This window comes from Corylus avellana, chromosome ca7 (assembly GCF_901000735.1).
Source record: "Corylus avellana chromosome ca7, CavTom2PMs-1.0".
Classification (NCBI taxonomy): Eukaryota; Viridiplantae; Streptophyta; class Magnoliopsida; order Fagales; family Betulaceae; genus Corylus; species Corylus avellana.
The window spans coordinates 26,493,943-26,508,112 of NC_081547.1; the positions used below are offsets into that span (position 1 = coordinate 26,493,943).

At 35.5% G+C, this 14,170-nt stretch overlaps 3 protein-coding genes across 3 annotated transcripts; all 3 read right to left on the reverse strand.

Moving 5' to 3' along the window:
* Window positions 1–843: 843 nt before the first annotated feature.
* LOC132187076 (chalcone--flavanone isomerase 1-like) lies at window positions 844–2,837 on the reverse strand. The gene is made up of 4 exons (XM_059601239.1): window positions 2,642–2,837; window positions 2,387–2,545; window positions 1,338–1,561; window positions 844–1,250 (listed from the first exon to the last, which is right to left on the reverse strand). Exons 1-4 carry the CDS (start codon window positions 2,745–2,747, stop codon window positions 1,056–1,058), a joined length of 684 nt encoding a protein of 227 aa, XP_059457222.1. The 5' UTR covers window positions 2,748–2,837; the 3' UTR covers window positions 844–1,055.
* Window positions 2,838–5,942: 3,105 nt separating this feature from the next.
* LOC132187075 (probable receptor-like protein kinase At5g59700) lies at window positions 5,943–9,099 on the reverse strand. The gene has a single exon (XM_059601238.1). It carries the CDS (start codon window positions 8,594–8,596, stop codon window positions 6,164–6,166), a length of 2,433 nt encoding a protein of 810 aa, XP_059457221.1. The 5' UTR covers window positions 8,597–9,099; the 3' UTR covers window positions 5,943–6,163.
* Window positions 9,100–12,975: 3,876 nt separating this feature from the next.
* LOC132187380 (chalcone--flavanone isomerase 1-like) lies at window positions 12,976–13,746 on the reverse strand. Its single transcript, XM_059601675.1, has 2 exons — window positions 13,499–13,746; window positions 12,976–13,413 (listed from the first exon to the last, which is right to left on the reverse strand). The coding sequence occupies exons 1-2, from the start codon at window positions 13,691–13,693 to the stop codon at window positions 13,219–13,221; spliced, it is 390 nt and encodes a 129-aa protein (XP_059457658.1). The 5' UTR covers window positions 13,694–13,746; the 3' UTR covers window positions 12,976–13,218.
* Window positions 13,747–14,170: the final 424 nt, after the last annotated feature.

Consider the following 14,170-nt stretch of genomic DNA (forward strand, 5'->3'; position numbering starts at 1 on the left):
TTAGAATAAGTCAAAATTCACATCTCGAATTTATTAAATTGTCAAACTAACGTCTTCAAGCCAAAATGCCCAAAATGGCACAAGAGTGCATTTTCTTCTAACAACCCTTTATCTTTGTTTGGACCGGTTTGTTGCTTCCATTGTGGAGAACATCCATTTTAAGCTAGCAGCTTCCTATGCCTCTTGAATTGCTTTTAAGCTCTTTAAGAGAGCCAATTTTCGTGCCCAAGTTCATAGTTACTATGAAAGCATTCTCACTTATTTTTTATTTTAATTTTTTTAATTTTTTTCTGTTAGAACAAGAGCGGAAAATATCCTTCTTTATCCCTTCCTGCTTTTTCCCTTGTCGTTAATCTAAAAAAAAAAAACTCCACCGGACTGGTTATGAAAATAAGCCCACTTGCCAGTAGTGAAAGTACTGGGGCCCAAAATGCCAATGCAGGCTCGTAACAACGGATCTTTCTTTTCTCCATCATTTTATCATTCGATCATATCTATTTAGGGCTTTAACATGTTCGGCTACAATAATTCATCACATGGAAACTCACTAATGGTCATGAAATGGTCCACGCATAATGACAAATGCCCGTGACAATATTTTGATGCGCTTGCTTTGGACGTTCAAGCCCAACTCAATTCCTGAGACTTAATAGGCCATATGACATTTTCCTTTCCCCAATTTATAATTTTGATTAATACTATATTTTACATTTTTATTTTATAATATTGACTTGTCATATTTAGTCAATTTTTAAGATATTTTTTAACAATCATTAATCTAATAGTTGGTTGAAATTATTATGTCAACATTATAAAATAATTATTAAATTAAAATATAGTACATGACATTAATCTTGCTCATTATCAAATAACTCAAAATACAAAACACTTTCACATTTATTTCAAATAAAAACCAAAGCCCATTAGAAAAGATTTGCCAAACCAACCCGTGATTTGCTGTATTCACTTGATCGACAACCTTGTACGTCATTTCCCTCTAACTCCACTGGTTTTTTTTTTTTTTTGTTCTCTTCAGCAACCTTTTCAGTTTCCAATTATTTCCCATTTCCGACCACTTTATCATCGTTATCTTTCAATGACTCTGCCAACCTTGCAGCCAAACTCTGCTTTGCTTCTGGAGAAACACCATGCTTCCCAATAATTGACTCTAAAACTGCCTCTGAAAGCAATTTGTTCTCTATCACTGCATTCCCAATTTCAGGCAGGGACCCATCTTTGGAGAAGCTAATCTATAGTTAAAAAAGGGAAATAAAATGTGAACAATTTATATTGACAGAAATGTTAATTAAATTACTACAAATTTAGAATTAAATTACCGTAAGTGATCCATTGGGTGATTGAGTGAATAATATAGAGGAGCCAGGTGGGAAAGTCTCGTCCTTGAAGACCTCAAGGAACTTTTCAATGGCTTTGGCTTCTGCATCAGTATAAATTCCGACAGATTTCCAAAAGGCGACACAATTCTCTGAGACCTTCTCTGAGTACTGCTGACCCGTCAACGGCAAAATCATTGTCACACGTGTGAACTTCTCAAAGGGACCTACGTGTAAATGGTATAACTGGGTTCACATTACAAAACTTTTGATACCACGTATTATTTAGACGATGGTGATGCTATACATTAATTTTTATTTTATTTTATTTTTTAAAGTTAATGTGGTGTGATTTTTCATAATATGTAATGCATGAATATAAATTTTTTATTTGGAAAGACCTTGTCAAATTACTCTCATAAATTCATAATATCATCACACGTGGGAACATATGTTTTTAATTTTTTAAAAAGGGTTTGAAATTATATTTATTCTGAGTTAAAAAAGAGAAATACACTTAAGTAGCTATGTATAGTATAGCATGTATTAGAATTTAAATACAATAATGTCAATTAATACCAAAAAATATACAAATCATTTAGGGATATTATCAAAAGGCTCGTGTCACTCTAATATAATCCCTTTTTCGTTTTAAAATGATCAAGATCAAATTAACTAAGGAAGATCTATTTCAGGTAATTCTACATATGTCGCGTTGATTACAAGAATAGTATATAGATATATTGGTCACTGGCCACTCGATTGGATAGTCCTTCTGACAATGTTTTGACTCTGCAATTTTACAGGTTGGAAACGCATTTTTAAATAAAATTATAAGTAAATATCTAATTTAAAAATACGTTTAAAAAATAAAAAATAAAGATCTACGTCTTCCCAAAAACAAAACAAATAATAATAATAAATAATTATTGCACTTAAAAGGTCAAGCCAATGCAAATTTACTATAATGCTCATAACGGACAAAATAGCGGAAAACTCTACCGGAATCCACAGCAGATTAATTAGACTATGAAAACGGTTAAGTCCGTTACCTGTAACGATGTCCCTGAAGAATTCCACGGACTCCGTCAGCTCCTCCCTACTCTTTCCCTTCCACTTAACGGAGAGCGAGGGCACGGCGGTATCCTCCAAGTACACACCTATCGCCGTGAACTTCACCAACTTCCCTTGAATCTCCAATCCCCTTGCCCCTGCGCACTTATCAAACACCATGGATCATACATTAAATACGACGAAAAGGATTAGCTAATAAAAAAAATAAAAACTCCGGTGAGCTGCTTACGAACCTGCGCCGCCGAGGAACAAGGTATTGGTGGAGCCCGGAGGCTTCGCCGCTGGCGGGAACTCGAGGTTCTCGACCTGGACTCCGGTGCTGGACAATGGCGAAACCATTTTTATGAGAATGTTTACTATTGTAGGCAGTGAGCGACGCGTTTTATAGTCTTATAGAGAGCCATGTGGGGTTCTCGAATTGCAGCTTGACAATTAAGGCGGGTAGAAGGGGTAGATGGGTGCACGTGCGTGCGTTGATCGAAAGGTCTCGTGCGAGGAACTGAAAACAAACAAACAAACAAACTGAGGTCCCCCTGCACTAATCTTGTCCACAGGCCACAACTACCTACCGAAATCGCGCGGTTAGGACCATGCAAGAGAAAGACAACGTTAACAGGAAACATTAAGAAAATGAAAAGATTAAAACGACAGGTCATTGACTGGGACAAAGAAAGAAGGAAAGCGCTTCAAACAGGAAAGGGAAACCAAACCCTAGCATGAATATGATGTCCCAACAGCTCTTTGAGGTTCTTAAGGGGATAGCCGAATATGTGACAAATAAATTAACCGATGCTTGGGCCTCTCTCTCTCTCTGCTCCCCTCCCTCTTCCTCTCATCGTCATACGACCGCTCGAGCTTCGATTCTCGGTCTCGGTTGCCATCTAACTCGTCGTGTGAGCGCTCGTGCCGAGATCGGTGACGGTGGTGGTGATCGGAGGAGTGTCTTTTTTTTTTTCTTTTTTTTTTCTTTTTCTTTTTTCTAATTAAATGGGGGAAAACAGGAGATCGGAGGAGTCTCGGTGCTTGTGGTCTCGACCGCGGTGGTCGCGGTCGTCCCTAGTGCGCTTGCTTGAGGGGCGATCCATGCTAGGGTTTGGTTTCGCAGGAACCTCGCTCTCACTCTCCCACTTGATGGATGGGAAAGATTTGGGCAAGAAGATAGCGGCTTGGATTTTATCGTTGCGGTTTCTTTACGGTTTGCTTTCACGGAACCGGGCAAACCAGCTTTATGAGTATTACTCGCGAGGTCATTTTACGCGGAAAATGATACTCACCGTTTCAAAATTCCTCAATTTTTTTTATTTAGTGCATTTTAGTGGATTTTATCGTTGCGGTTTCTTTACGGTTTGCTTTCACGGAACCGGGCAAACCAGCTTTATGAGTATTACTCGCGAGGTCATTTTACGCGGAAAATGATACTCACCGTTTCAAAATTCCTCAATTTTTTTTATTTAGTGCATTTTAAAAGATAGTATTGTCCAAAAGTTTTAATAATGATAGTACATTAAATGCACTACCCTTCAAAATGCACTAAATAGAGAAAATAAAAGAATTTTAAAATGGAAAGGATCCTATTCCATGTTCTTTTTGGAAATTGGATTAGATTTTACTTCTTTTTTTTTTTTGCCAAAAGAATTGTTTTTTTTTTTTTTTGGGTGAGTTCCAAAAGAATTGTTTCATCACAACATGATGATATATCCATGTTTACCGGATTTGGGCCAAATGCGAAAAGGCCCGGAGAAGCCACCATCCTGATTCCTGAGTGGCCAGGCACCCAAGCGTAATGGACCGGACTGCAAAGAGAAAGAAAACAAGAAAATTATACCATTTTAGTAAACTAATTGTTGTAAAATTAAAGAAAATGACAAAACAAGATAAAGAGATTGTAATATGTAAAACTAGTTCTTCAGGAACTATGTATGATTTTTCTCTATTATTGTGTATTTTACATATAACTCAATACTCACTTTTATAGATATGAAATCATAATGAGAGGTTAAAGAATATGAAAAAGAGAATATGAAACAAGAAAGTACATCAATGTATTACATGGATGTTATAAGAATTCTAAAAGATGACATGAATGAGTAGAACTTCAAGAGATAGAACTAAATGGTCATTCACCAAATACATGAATGCATTCATAATCAAATTTTAGCTAAATTTTAGTTAGAAAATTCATTTTGCTTAGCACCACTTTCTAAATGTTTTTCTATGATTCTGGCAGAACTCGATTGATTAACACATGTCTCAGTCAATTGAGCTTCAAGTTTTCTTGTCACGTGTCAATCCGGGCTACAAGTTCTTGCCAAAATTCTAGTCATGCCACATGTCCAAAATCTTGGCGACTGAGCCTTGGCTGAAAAATCTTAACTTCTTGTTTTAGCTTCGTTTTTTTATCCAAATCATCCTATCTCTCCTGGGTTCTTCCATTTTTACGCATATGGTAGTAATTTCAGTATAACTTGAGTTATGAGTCCCTAATTTGAAAGGCTCTTTTTCGTGCGCTTGTCATGGTCATGACCTATGCCCAATGAGCATATTTTTTAGCTCAATTTTTTTTTTTTTAATGCATTTTTCTATTTTCTTAATATGCATTTTCATTTCTCGGTTGTTGCACCAAAACTCATGGGATATGGAGTAATTTCCTCTTCTTCTTTTTTTTTTTTTTTTTAAAAAAAAATCCAATTCCAAGTAGACATGATTAAAGACAAGAATTGTTTACATAATCATTAAGTATCTAATTTAACATTGCGAAATGAATCTAAACATATTATTGAATTGATAATTTCGATCAATCTTTGGATCAATACTAGTTTTTTTTTTAAAAAAAAATATAAGTTATAGAAATTGGTTAAATTATAACTACATAAGTTACATCCGATAACCACTAACTTGTTGAACTAATTTCATTCAAATATCCCTTGGCACTTTCGATTAATCACATTTTAATATTTTTACACGACAAGTTTCTTTCTTTATCATTTGCATATAGTTACAATTCCATACATTGCAAAAAAACCAGAATTTGCACTGCCAATTTTTCATTATTCATGGCAAGAAGGTTAGCCACATCAATGTTTAGAACAATAGGCCATAGGGTTAGGCACATCAATGTACAGGATTCGAAGGAGCTTGGGAAAAGAACAAGCTTACTTCACAGAGAGAGAGAGAGAGAGAGAGAGTTTTGCTTCATTTACTTGAGAGATTCTTTAAATTGCAAAATCTTGAAGATGACACATATGCTTTTAGTTCTTGTTCTCATGCGACAGAGTAATGCTAGACATCATCTTTATGTTCTTTTTCTGTCCCATCAAAATTGATGTAGATTTAAAATTACCATTGAATTTGTGATAGATCATTATTGAATCTTGATCCAATGATAATTTTAAGAGCCACATCAATTTTGATGAGACAAAAAAGTGACATTTAGCACTACTCGAAGTAGAAAGCAAAGTAATAATATAACAAGTGCAAGAGAGAGACGCAGCATAGCAGAAAGAGGAAGAAAAAAAAAAATAGCATCACAGAATAGCAGTGAAAAACCTTGAATAAATCAAGAGCCACACATTGACAAGCAGGTCAGAATATGCAAATGCTATATGCGCACAGATTTTTTGGGGTAGGAACTCACACGTTTAATGAGACACAAAATCAAGCTAATTCATCATAAAATCCTACAGCCACACCCACTCTGCACATCTACCAAATGAGCAAACATTTGAGCAAATACCTTATCACTGTTATACCATCATCTACCTCTTATCCTCTCTCACCAATTGAGCAAACACCTTACTCATTGAAATACCAGCAAGGTCGCCTACGCTTCCCATGCTGAACTGTGCAGAAGATACACTGATCTCCAAGTTATTGACATGATTAATCTGTGACAACATCTCACCATTATGATTAAAGCTATTTCCATTCCCTTGGAGTCGAAGTGCACACTCCAAATTCCACAACACATCTCCCATTGATGGTCGATCAACACCGCGTTCGACCAAGCATTTCTCCGCTATTTCTCCAAACTTTCTCAAGGAATCTGGCTTAATTTGGCCAGCCAGACGAGGATCAACAATTTCCTCCAATTGCCCTCTCTTCTGCAACATCATTGCCCATTCCACTAAATTCACCTTTTCCCTTGGAAGGGATGGATCAATAACAGGTCTCCCACAAAGTACTTCCAACATGACCACCCCAAAGGAGTAAACATCTGATTTTTCTGTCAGCTGTTGCCTTATCAAATACTCTGGATCGAGATAACCAAAGCTTCCTTTCACTGCAGTACTGACATGTGACTCGTCAATCTCAGGGCCACTCCTTGAAAGCCCAAAATCAGCAACCTTGGCCATCAAATTTTCATCTAGTAGTATATTTGCAGGCTTGACATCACGATGAATGATTGCCTTGGCAGAGCTAGTATGAAGATAGTGAAGCCCTCTTGCTGATCCGATGCATATCTCAAGCCTCTGTTGCCAACTTAAGCCGGGAACATTAGAACCATGCAGATGGTTCTTAAGGGACCCATTTTCCATGTACTCATAAATTATGATCATCTCATTTTGCTCGTCACAGTAACCAATCAGGGATACCAAATGGCGATGACGGACCAGAGATAACATTTCGATTTCAGTTCTGAATTCTGCAAATCCCAAATGAGAAACTCCCCTCTTCACTGCCACTTTTGTTTCATCTCTCAAAATTCCCTTGTAAACCTTCCCAAAGCCACCAACACCAATAAGTAAGCTTTCACTGAAATTATCAGTAGCCTCTTGAATTGCCACAAAAGGGTAGCGATACCCTCTCTTTGAGCTAGAAAAAATGGCAGTCCCGTTAAAATTATCTTCTGCCTTTGAATGGCTGACATGTGCACATGTTCTTCTTCTGCACAACAAGAAGAGGACAATAGCCACAATAACAGCAGTGAACATCCCAATGGTCAAACCCACAATAACACCAACTTTCATCTTAGAATTTTTTTTCAAATCAGAATCCAAGGCATCGAGGCTGCTCTTAGCATTGCTAATCTTCATGATCTCCAGCCCATTAAGAATGGCATTTGGCCAATGATTGCCAACATTAGAAGGCCCAACACTTACATTTAGCTTAGAGCTATCATTTACTCTTGTGATCACATCCATAAAATATGGGGCACCCAAAATGTTTGATGTTAGTTTGCTAAGATCAAGATTTGCCAAAACGAGCATGGAGTTAATATAAACATTGAAGAATAGAGTATTTGCCGAGCCACTCACTATGTCACAGAAGTGAAACCGGACCAGATACTCAAAGCCAGGGTCAACAACAAAACGCCATGTCAGATTGGCATTCATGGAAGGATCAGCTTCTGAGTTCAACATAGTGGCGGTGCCATAGACAGAAGAGGGAGCAATATATTCTGCTACCCCACCTCTTGTGAAGTTGACAGCTTTAGTGTTTGACACAAACTTTGCAAGATTATTGTGTATCAGAAACGTATCATCAGAGACCCAAAGGCGCCACAAGGGGTCGTTTTGGGGAGAGACTGGCTTATTGTTATTGCCCATGTTCACCCTCGCAACCGTCTCTAATGCCTTCTTTGACACAATTTGGTAACTGTCCTCTGGACCAATTGTGCGGGCACCCTCAGGAATGAGATCATCAGGGAGTGAAAGAACTTCTAAGGCATTTATGAAAGCAAACGACTTGGAAGAAGGGATAAACGTGAGAGTTAGATTGCTGTAAGTTAAGTTCAAAGAATATTCCTTAACCTGAGGACCATTCTCTACTTTGAATTCTTTAATGAAGGTGAAATTTTGAGCGGAAACCGAGAACTTGGCCATGCTCAAGTTGTAGTTTTGATAAACAAAGGGGAAGAAATGAAGACGAATCCAGTGCCTCCCAGGTTTCCTAATTGGAAATGTGTACCTGGAGGCTCCATCTAGTATGCGTGCTGTTTGATACAGAGCTGAATCATTGGAAGATGAAATCGGTTTCTGGGTTGTGCTTGCAGAAATAGTTTGTGGGGTTGAAAGACTATTGGAATCAGGGTTATCAGCCACAAATACGCGATCACCCACCGGTGTATTGATGGGGGATCCACAGTCTATCAGATAATGGTCTACAGGATCAAATCCATTTGAAACACATATCAAACACAAAATAGACACCCACATAAGCAGTTCCACAACATTCCCAGTAATCATCATTAGTAACACTCAAAATGAGAGATAGAGAGAGGAAGAGGATGTTGAAGCAAAGCCGAATGAAAATAGAAGTGGCAAAGCTAATACAAAAGTTGCAGAGCTGATTTATCAAAGAGAATTGCTACAGAAATTGGACAACAGAGACTTGTAATAGGATATTGCAAACAGATGGCTGCTATATCTTCACCACATAATTTATCAACGGCCAACGTAGACAAAATCAAGAACATAAACAAAGCACCCACAAAAAGGTATCACCTGCGGATAGATGAAGAGGAAAAATCCAGGCTCTTCATCACAAACTGAAGCGGGAAATAAGAACAAAAAATATCTTTTTCATGTGCTGCTCAACTTGCTAGATTCAGACTCTTCTAAATGTGGAACCAAGACACAAACATTTACGGTAAAAAGTGTCGACAGAACACGATTTTAATTAGGTAATAAGACAACCACCCCTACAGGAATGAATGTACCTAAGAAAGTGTAGAAGATAAGACACTCAAGGTGTTTGATTTCCATGATTGACGTACAGGGGGTACAACTATATCTCTCGGTGGCTCAACTTTGTCCAAGTGATGATGCTGATCGTTGCTGTAGGGTAATAATGAGATTTTGGTATTATGTGGTTTGTAATAAATTCTTACATATTCCCCTCAAAAAATAATTGGTGTCCTTTTTCCGCTAATAGAAAATGCAACATCCAGATCAAATCCGTTAGGGATTATATTTAAAGAAACCAGATTATTAGTTCAAATCTTTTTTCTCATTTCTCTTATCTTGTGTGAACATAGAAAAAAATTCTACATATTTATTTTTACCACATTCTTGTATTACTAAGTTGAAGTAACAGTATCTATAATGGAAAAAAAAAAAATTAGGATTGATAGTATTATAGTACTCATCAGCCCAAGTATTTAAAATTATTCAAAAAAATTATGTATTAATATGAGTTTGACTAGAGATAAGCATTTAGAATTACTCTAAAAATAAATTTGTGATTTCTACATAATAAATGTTGATTTGAGGATTGATGGACACTGTCATATCAATCTAGTAAGGACATAAATTTCCTCCAAATTAGTTTGAAGGAAATTTTCTTCAATCTACTATAATAAGTGACAAGTGTCATCTCACATGTTTTTTTTAAAAAAATGTTTTAATAGTAATTTATTACAATTTTACTAATTTATAAAACCAAACATTAATTTTTTAAAAATTCAAAAATGTTGAATGACACTTATTAGAATAGATTAAAAAAAATTTCATTGGAAGCGGTATCTTCATTGGAAGAAGATTGGACGAATAATGGCCATTTGGTAGAGGATGTTAGAGCAACTTTGCACTCTCTGCAAAGCTGGTCTTTCGGTTATGTAAGTAGAGAGGCCAATCATGCTGCCCATAAAATGGCAAAGTATGTCACACAACATGTCTTAGATAGGGTCTAGTTGGAGGAAATTCCTAATTATATCAGGGATGTTATTTTGATGGAGCAATCTGCTCTGTCAATGACTATTTGATAAAATACAAAAGCATTTTTACTTAAAAAAAAAATTTCATCAAAATCAGCTTAAAGAGAAATTTGTGTCCATCTAGTAATATAAGAGTAAGATAGAAGATAACATATTGCATTATTTATATATATATATATATATATATATATATATTTCTCATGTTTAAAAAGACACTATATCTGTAGTATCACTTTAAGAAATGGGTAAATGAAAACACTTAAGAAATTGATGTTGTTTATGGAGAGAGAGAGAGTGTGTGTAAGAAGGTTCCTGACAAAGTGGCATAGGGTTCTGAAAGAAAAAAGGACAAGACATCAACTCTTTGTCGTGGTCAGGTGGGGGGCAGACGCGTTTTCCACAACCACCAGGGCGGCAGCAGGGCCCACAGGCAATGATATTCGTGGCTTGTTATAATGGGATGAAGAGGGTGCATCGAACCTTGGGGCTTGGGCCATACTAGAGAACTAATATAAGCCCAGAGTGGGCCCAAAACCAAATAATAGAGCTCAATTGGAAGCAAAGTCCCGGTAAATCAGATTTAGGAGGAAGAGGTGATGATACTTGGGAGGAGAATGTTCAGATCTTTGATGGATCATGGCTTGGCTAAGTAGTTGGCTTCCATCGCCCACTTTCTTGATGTAGACAACCGCCCACTATCTTTGACCTTCTGTTGTTGAATTTTTCAAAAGTTGGTGAGTAGAACACGAGGGGGAAAGGAAGCTGACGGTGAGCAGAAAATAAATAGGTAAAAAGGTTATGGTCAACACTGAACAGATAAGGCTCTTTTTCTCAGAAAAATTTTTTTTTAAAAAAAAAAAACAGAAAATCACATGGGGGCTCCTTGTGGTTTTTTTTTTTTTTTTTTTTTTTTTTTTTTTATAAAAACTTTATTTTAGATTCATAAATTATCAAGCAGTAGACATATATCTGAATTTTAAAATTTTTTAATTTGAACTCTGAACTTTTAATTGTAATTAATTTAAATTCTTTTGTTAAATTTTAAATGTTAAAAGTGCTACAATAACATTTATACCCCTAATTTTTTTATAAAATTCTAAATTTATCTTCTTTTTTTTTAAAATATTATAAAAAAAGAAAAATAAAAAATCACAAGGTGACCTACAGTTGGGCCACTTGTGACCCTTTTATTTTTTCCAATTTTTTTGTTTTTCTATTTTCTTTAATTGAAAATTCAAGATTTTAAAATTGAGATGTTTCAAAGTTCAGGATATGTCAAATCACGTGATACTTCATAAGTTTAAAATGAAGTTTTTCACCTTAGCTTTAAAATTTTAGTTTTTAATTTCATACCTACGTCAAACTTTTTTGCCAAATAGATACAAAAATTACTGTAAAAATATAATTATTATTATTAAATATATTTTTTAATAATAAAGAAAAAAATCGGTGGTGGAAAGCCCTTCGTGGCTTGTGATTACCTTTATGTTAAGGGGGCGACCCTTTTTTTTTTTTTTTTTTTTTTTTTTTTCGGGGGAGCATACTTGTATTTTCATAGTTATTTACGTTATCTATTTAACATGAGATCAACAAAAATCCCAAATTTAGAATAAGTCAGAATTCATGCCTCGAATTTATTAAATTGTTAAACTAAGGTCTTCAAGCCAAAATGCCCAAAATCGCACCGGGCTGTTAACCTCCCGTTAAGTTGGTTCTCGTTTTCTTTAGTTTGTGACGTGTCATGTTTTATAGTTTCGTACTCTTTTTTAGACATTTTAGTTGTGTTATCTTTGACACACCATCTATTACCACCTTAATTGGTGGTTAATTTTCTTAGTCTTCGTGTCAAAAAATCATTGGCTCGCATCATTCATTTGATACATTGCCCTTTTTCTTTTTCTTTTTTCTTTTTTTTTTTCCTGTTTACTCAATCTAATATGGAAGTTTAGAAGCTTTTTGTTTTGGTTGCCCAACCTATTGTTATAATTTATTGTTTTGTTGTTATGTACTGAAAAAAAAAAGTACGTTGAGAGTCAAAATAAACCAAACACTCTTTGGTAGTCAGCATTACTGTTAGCAAGCCTTCTCTTTGTTTGGACCGGTCTTGCTCCCATTATGGATGACATCCATTCAAGCTAACTTTCTTTGTCTTTTGGACTGCTTCTAAAATCTAAGGTCTTAAGAACAGCAGATCTCAAAGCACATGTTGTTGCCATTGTTATGAAAACATTCCCACTTACATTCATTTTAGTTTTTCTGTTAGAAGAAGAGCGGAAAAGATCCTCTTTTTTCTCTTGTAAATAATCTAAAAAAAAAAAAGAAAAGAAAAACTCCACTGGGCTGGTACGAAAATAAGCCCACTTGCCAGAAGTGCAAATATTGGGGGCCCAAAATGCCAATGCAGGCTCATAACAACGAATCTTTCTCCATCATTTTATCACTCCTTATCTATTTAGGGCTTTAACGTGTTCAGCTACAATAATTCATCACACATGGAAACTCGGCAGTGGTCATGAAATGGCCCATGCATAATGACAAATGCCCGTGTCAAGATTTTGATGCGCTTGCTTTGGACGTCCAAGCCCAACTCAATTCCTGAGACTAAGTATCAAACAATAGCCCACGTGACATTTTCCTTTTCCCAATTTATAATTTTGATTAATGCGATATTTTACATTTTTATTTTATAAGATTGATGTGTTAAATTTAACTAATTTTTAATTTTGTTAACATTAATTAATCTAATAGTGGGTTGAAATCATTATGTCAACATTATAAAACAATTGTTAGATAAAATATAGTTTATAGCATTGCACTTATTCATAATTTTTCTCAAGCACTTTTAAGATTTATTTCGCAACATACTCAAACAACTCAAAATACATATTACTTTCACATTTATTTTAAATAAAAAACAAACAAAAAAAGCCGCCCATTACAAAGATTTACCAAACCAACTCGCGATTTGCTGTCTTCACTTGATCAACAACCTTATATGTGTCCCGAATAGGTAGTTCAATTGGCTGGAACCATGCCTAATAAAGCGAATGTCACTAGTTCGAATCTTTTTTCCCCTTCTTATGCGGACATGTCCCAAAAAAAACCTTTTTTTTTTTTTTTTTTTTCTCTCTCTTCAGCAACCTTTTCGGTTTCCAATTATTTCCCATTTCCGACCACTTTATCATCGTTATCTTTCAATGACTCTGCTAACCTTGTAGCCAAACTCTGTTTTGCTTCTGGAGAAACACCATGCTTCCCAATAATTGACTCTAAAATTGCCTCTGAAAGCAGTTTGTTCTCTATCACTGCATTCCCAATTTCAGGCAGGGACCCATCTTTGGAGAAGCTAATCTATAGTTTAAAAGGGAAATAAAATGTGAACAATTATATTGATAGAAATGTTAATTAAATTACTACAAATTTAGAATTAAATTACCGTCAGTGATCCATTGGGTGATTGAGTAAATAATATAGAGGAGCCAGGTGGGAAAGTCTCGTCCTTAAAGACCTCTATGAACTTTTCAATGGCTTTGGCTTCTGCATCGGTGTAAATTCCGACAGATTTCCAAAAGGCGACACAATTCTCCGAGACCTTCTCCGAGTACTGTTGACCCGTCAATGGCAAGATCATTGTCACACGTGTGAACTTCTCGAAGGGGCCTACATGTAAATGGAATAACTATGTTCACATTACAAAACTGTATTATTTATGGTAACGATGCGTAATGCTATACATTTTTTATTTTCAAAGTTAATGTGACATGATTTTTTATAATATATGATGCTAGGAAAGACCTTGTCAAGTTACACTCATAAATTCATAATATCATCACACGTGGGAACATATATTTTTAATTTTTTAAAAAGGGTTTGAATTATATTTATTATGACTTAAAAAAGAGAAATGCACTTGAGTATTTATGTGTAGCATGCATTGGAATTTACATACAATAATGTCAACTAATACCCCAAAAAATAAACAAGTCATTTAGGGATATTATCAAGAGGCTCGTGTCATTCTAACATAATCTCTTTTTCGTTTCAAAAGGATCAAGATCAAATTAACTAAGGAAGATCTATTTCAGGTATTTCTACATATGTCGGGTTG

Excerpts from the sequence above, each read along its gene's own strand:
- LOC132187076 (XM_059601239.1), bottom strand. The coding sequence starts at position 2,747 with ATGGTTTCGCCATTGTCCAGCACCGGAGTCCAGGTCGAGAACCTCGAG. Across the intron at positions 2,546-2,641 it reads CTTGTTCCTCGGCGGCGCAG|GGGCAAGGGGATTGGAGATT; the intron begins GTTCGTAAGCAG and ends ATAAGTGCGCAG. Across the intron at positions 1,562-2,386 it reads CTTCAGGGACATCGTTACAG|GTCCCTTTGAGAAGTTCACA; the intron begins GTAACGGACTTA and ends ATTTACACGTAG.
- LOC132187075 (XM_059601238.1), bottom strand. The coding sequence starts at position 8,596 with ATGATGATTACTGGGAATGTTGTGGAACTGCTTATGTGGGTGTCTATT.
- LOC132187380 (XM_059601675.1), bottom strand. The coding sequence starts at position 13,693 with ATGATCTTGCCATTGACGGGTCAACAGTACTCGGAGAAGGTCTCGGAG. Across the intron at positions 13,414-13,498 it reads CACCCAATGGATCACTGACG|ATTAGCTTCTCCAAAGATGG; the intron begins GTAATTTAATTC and ends TTTAAACTATAG.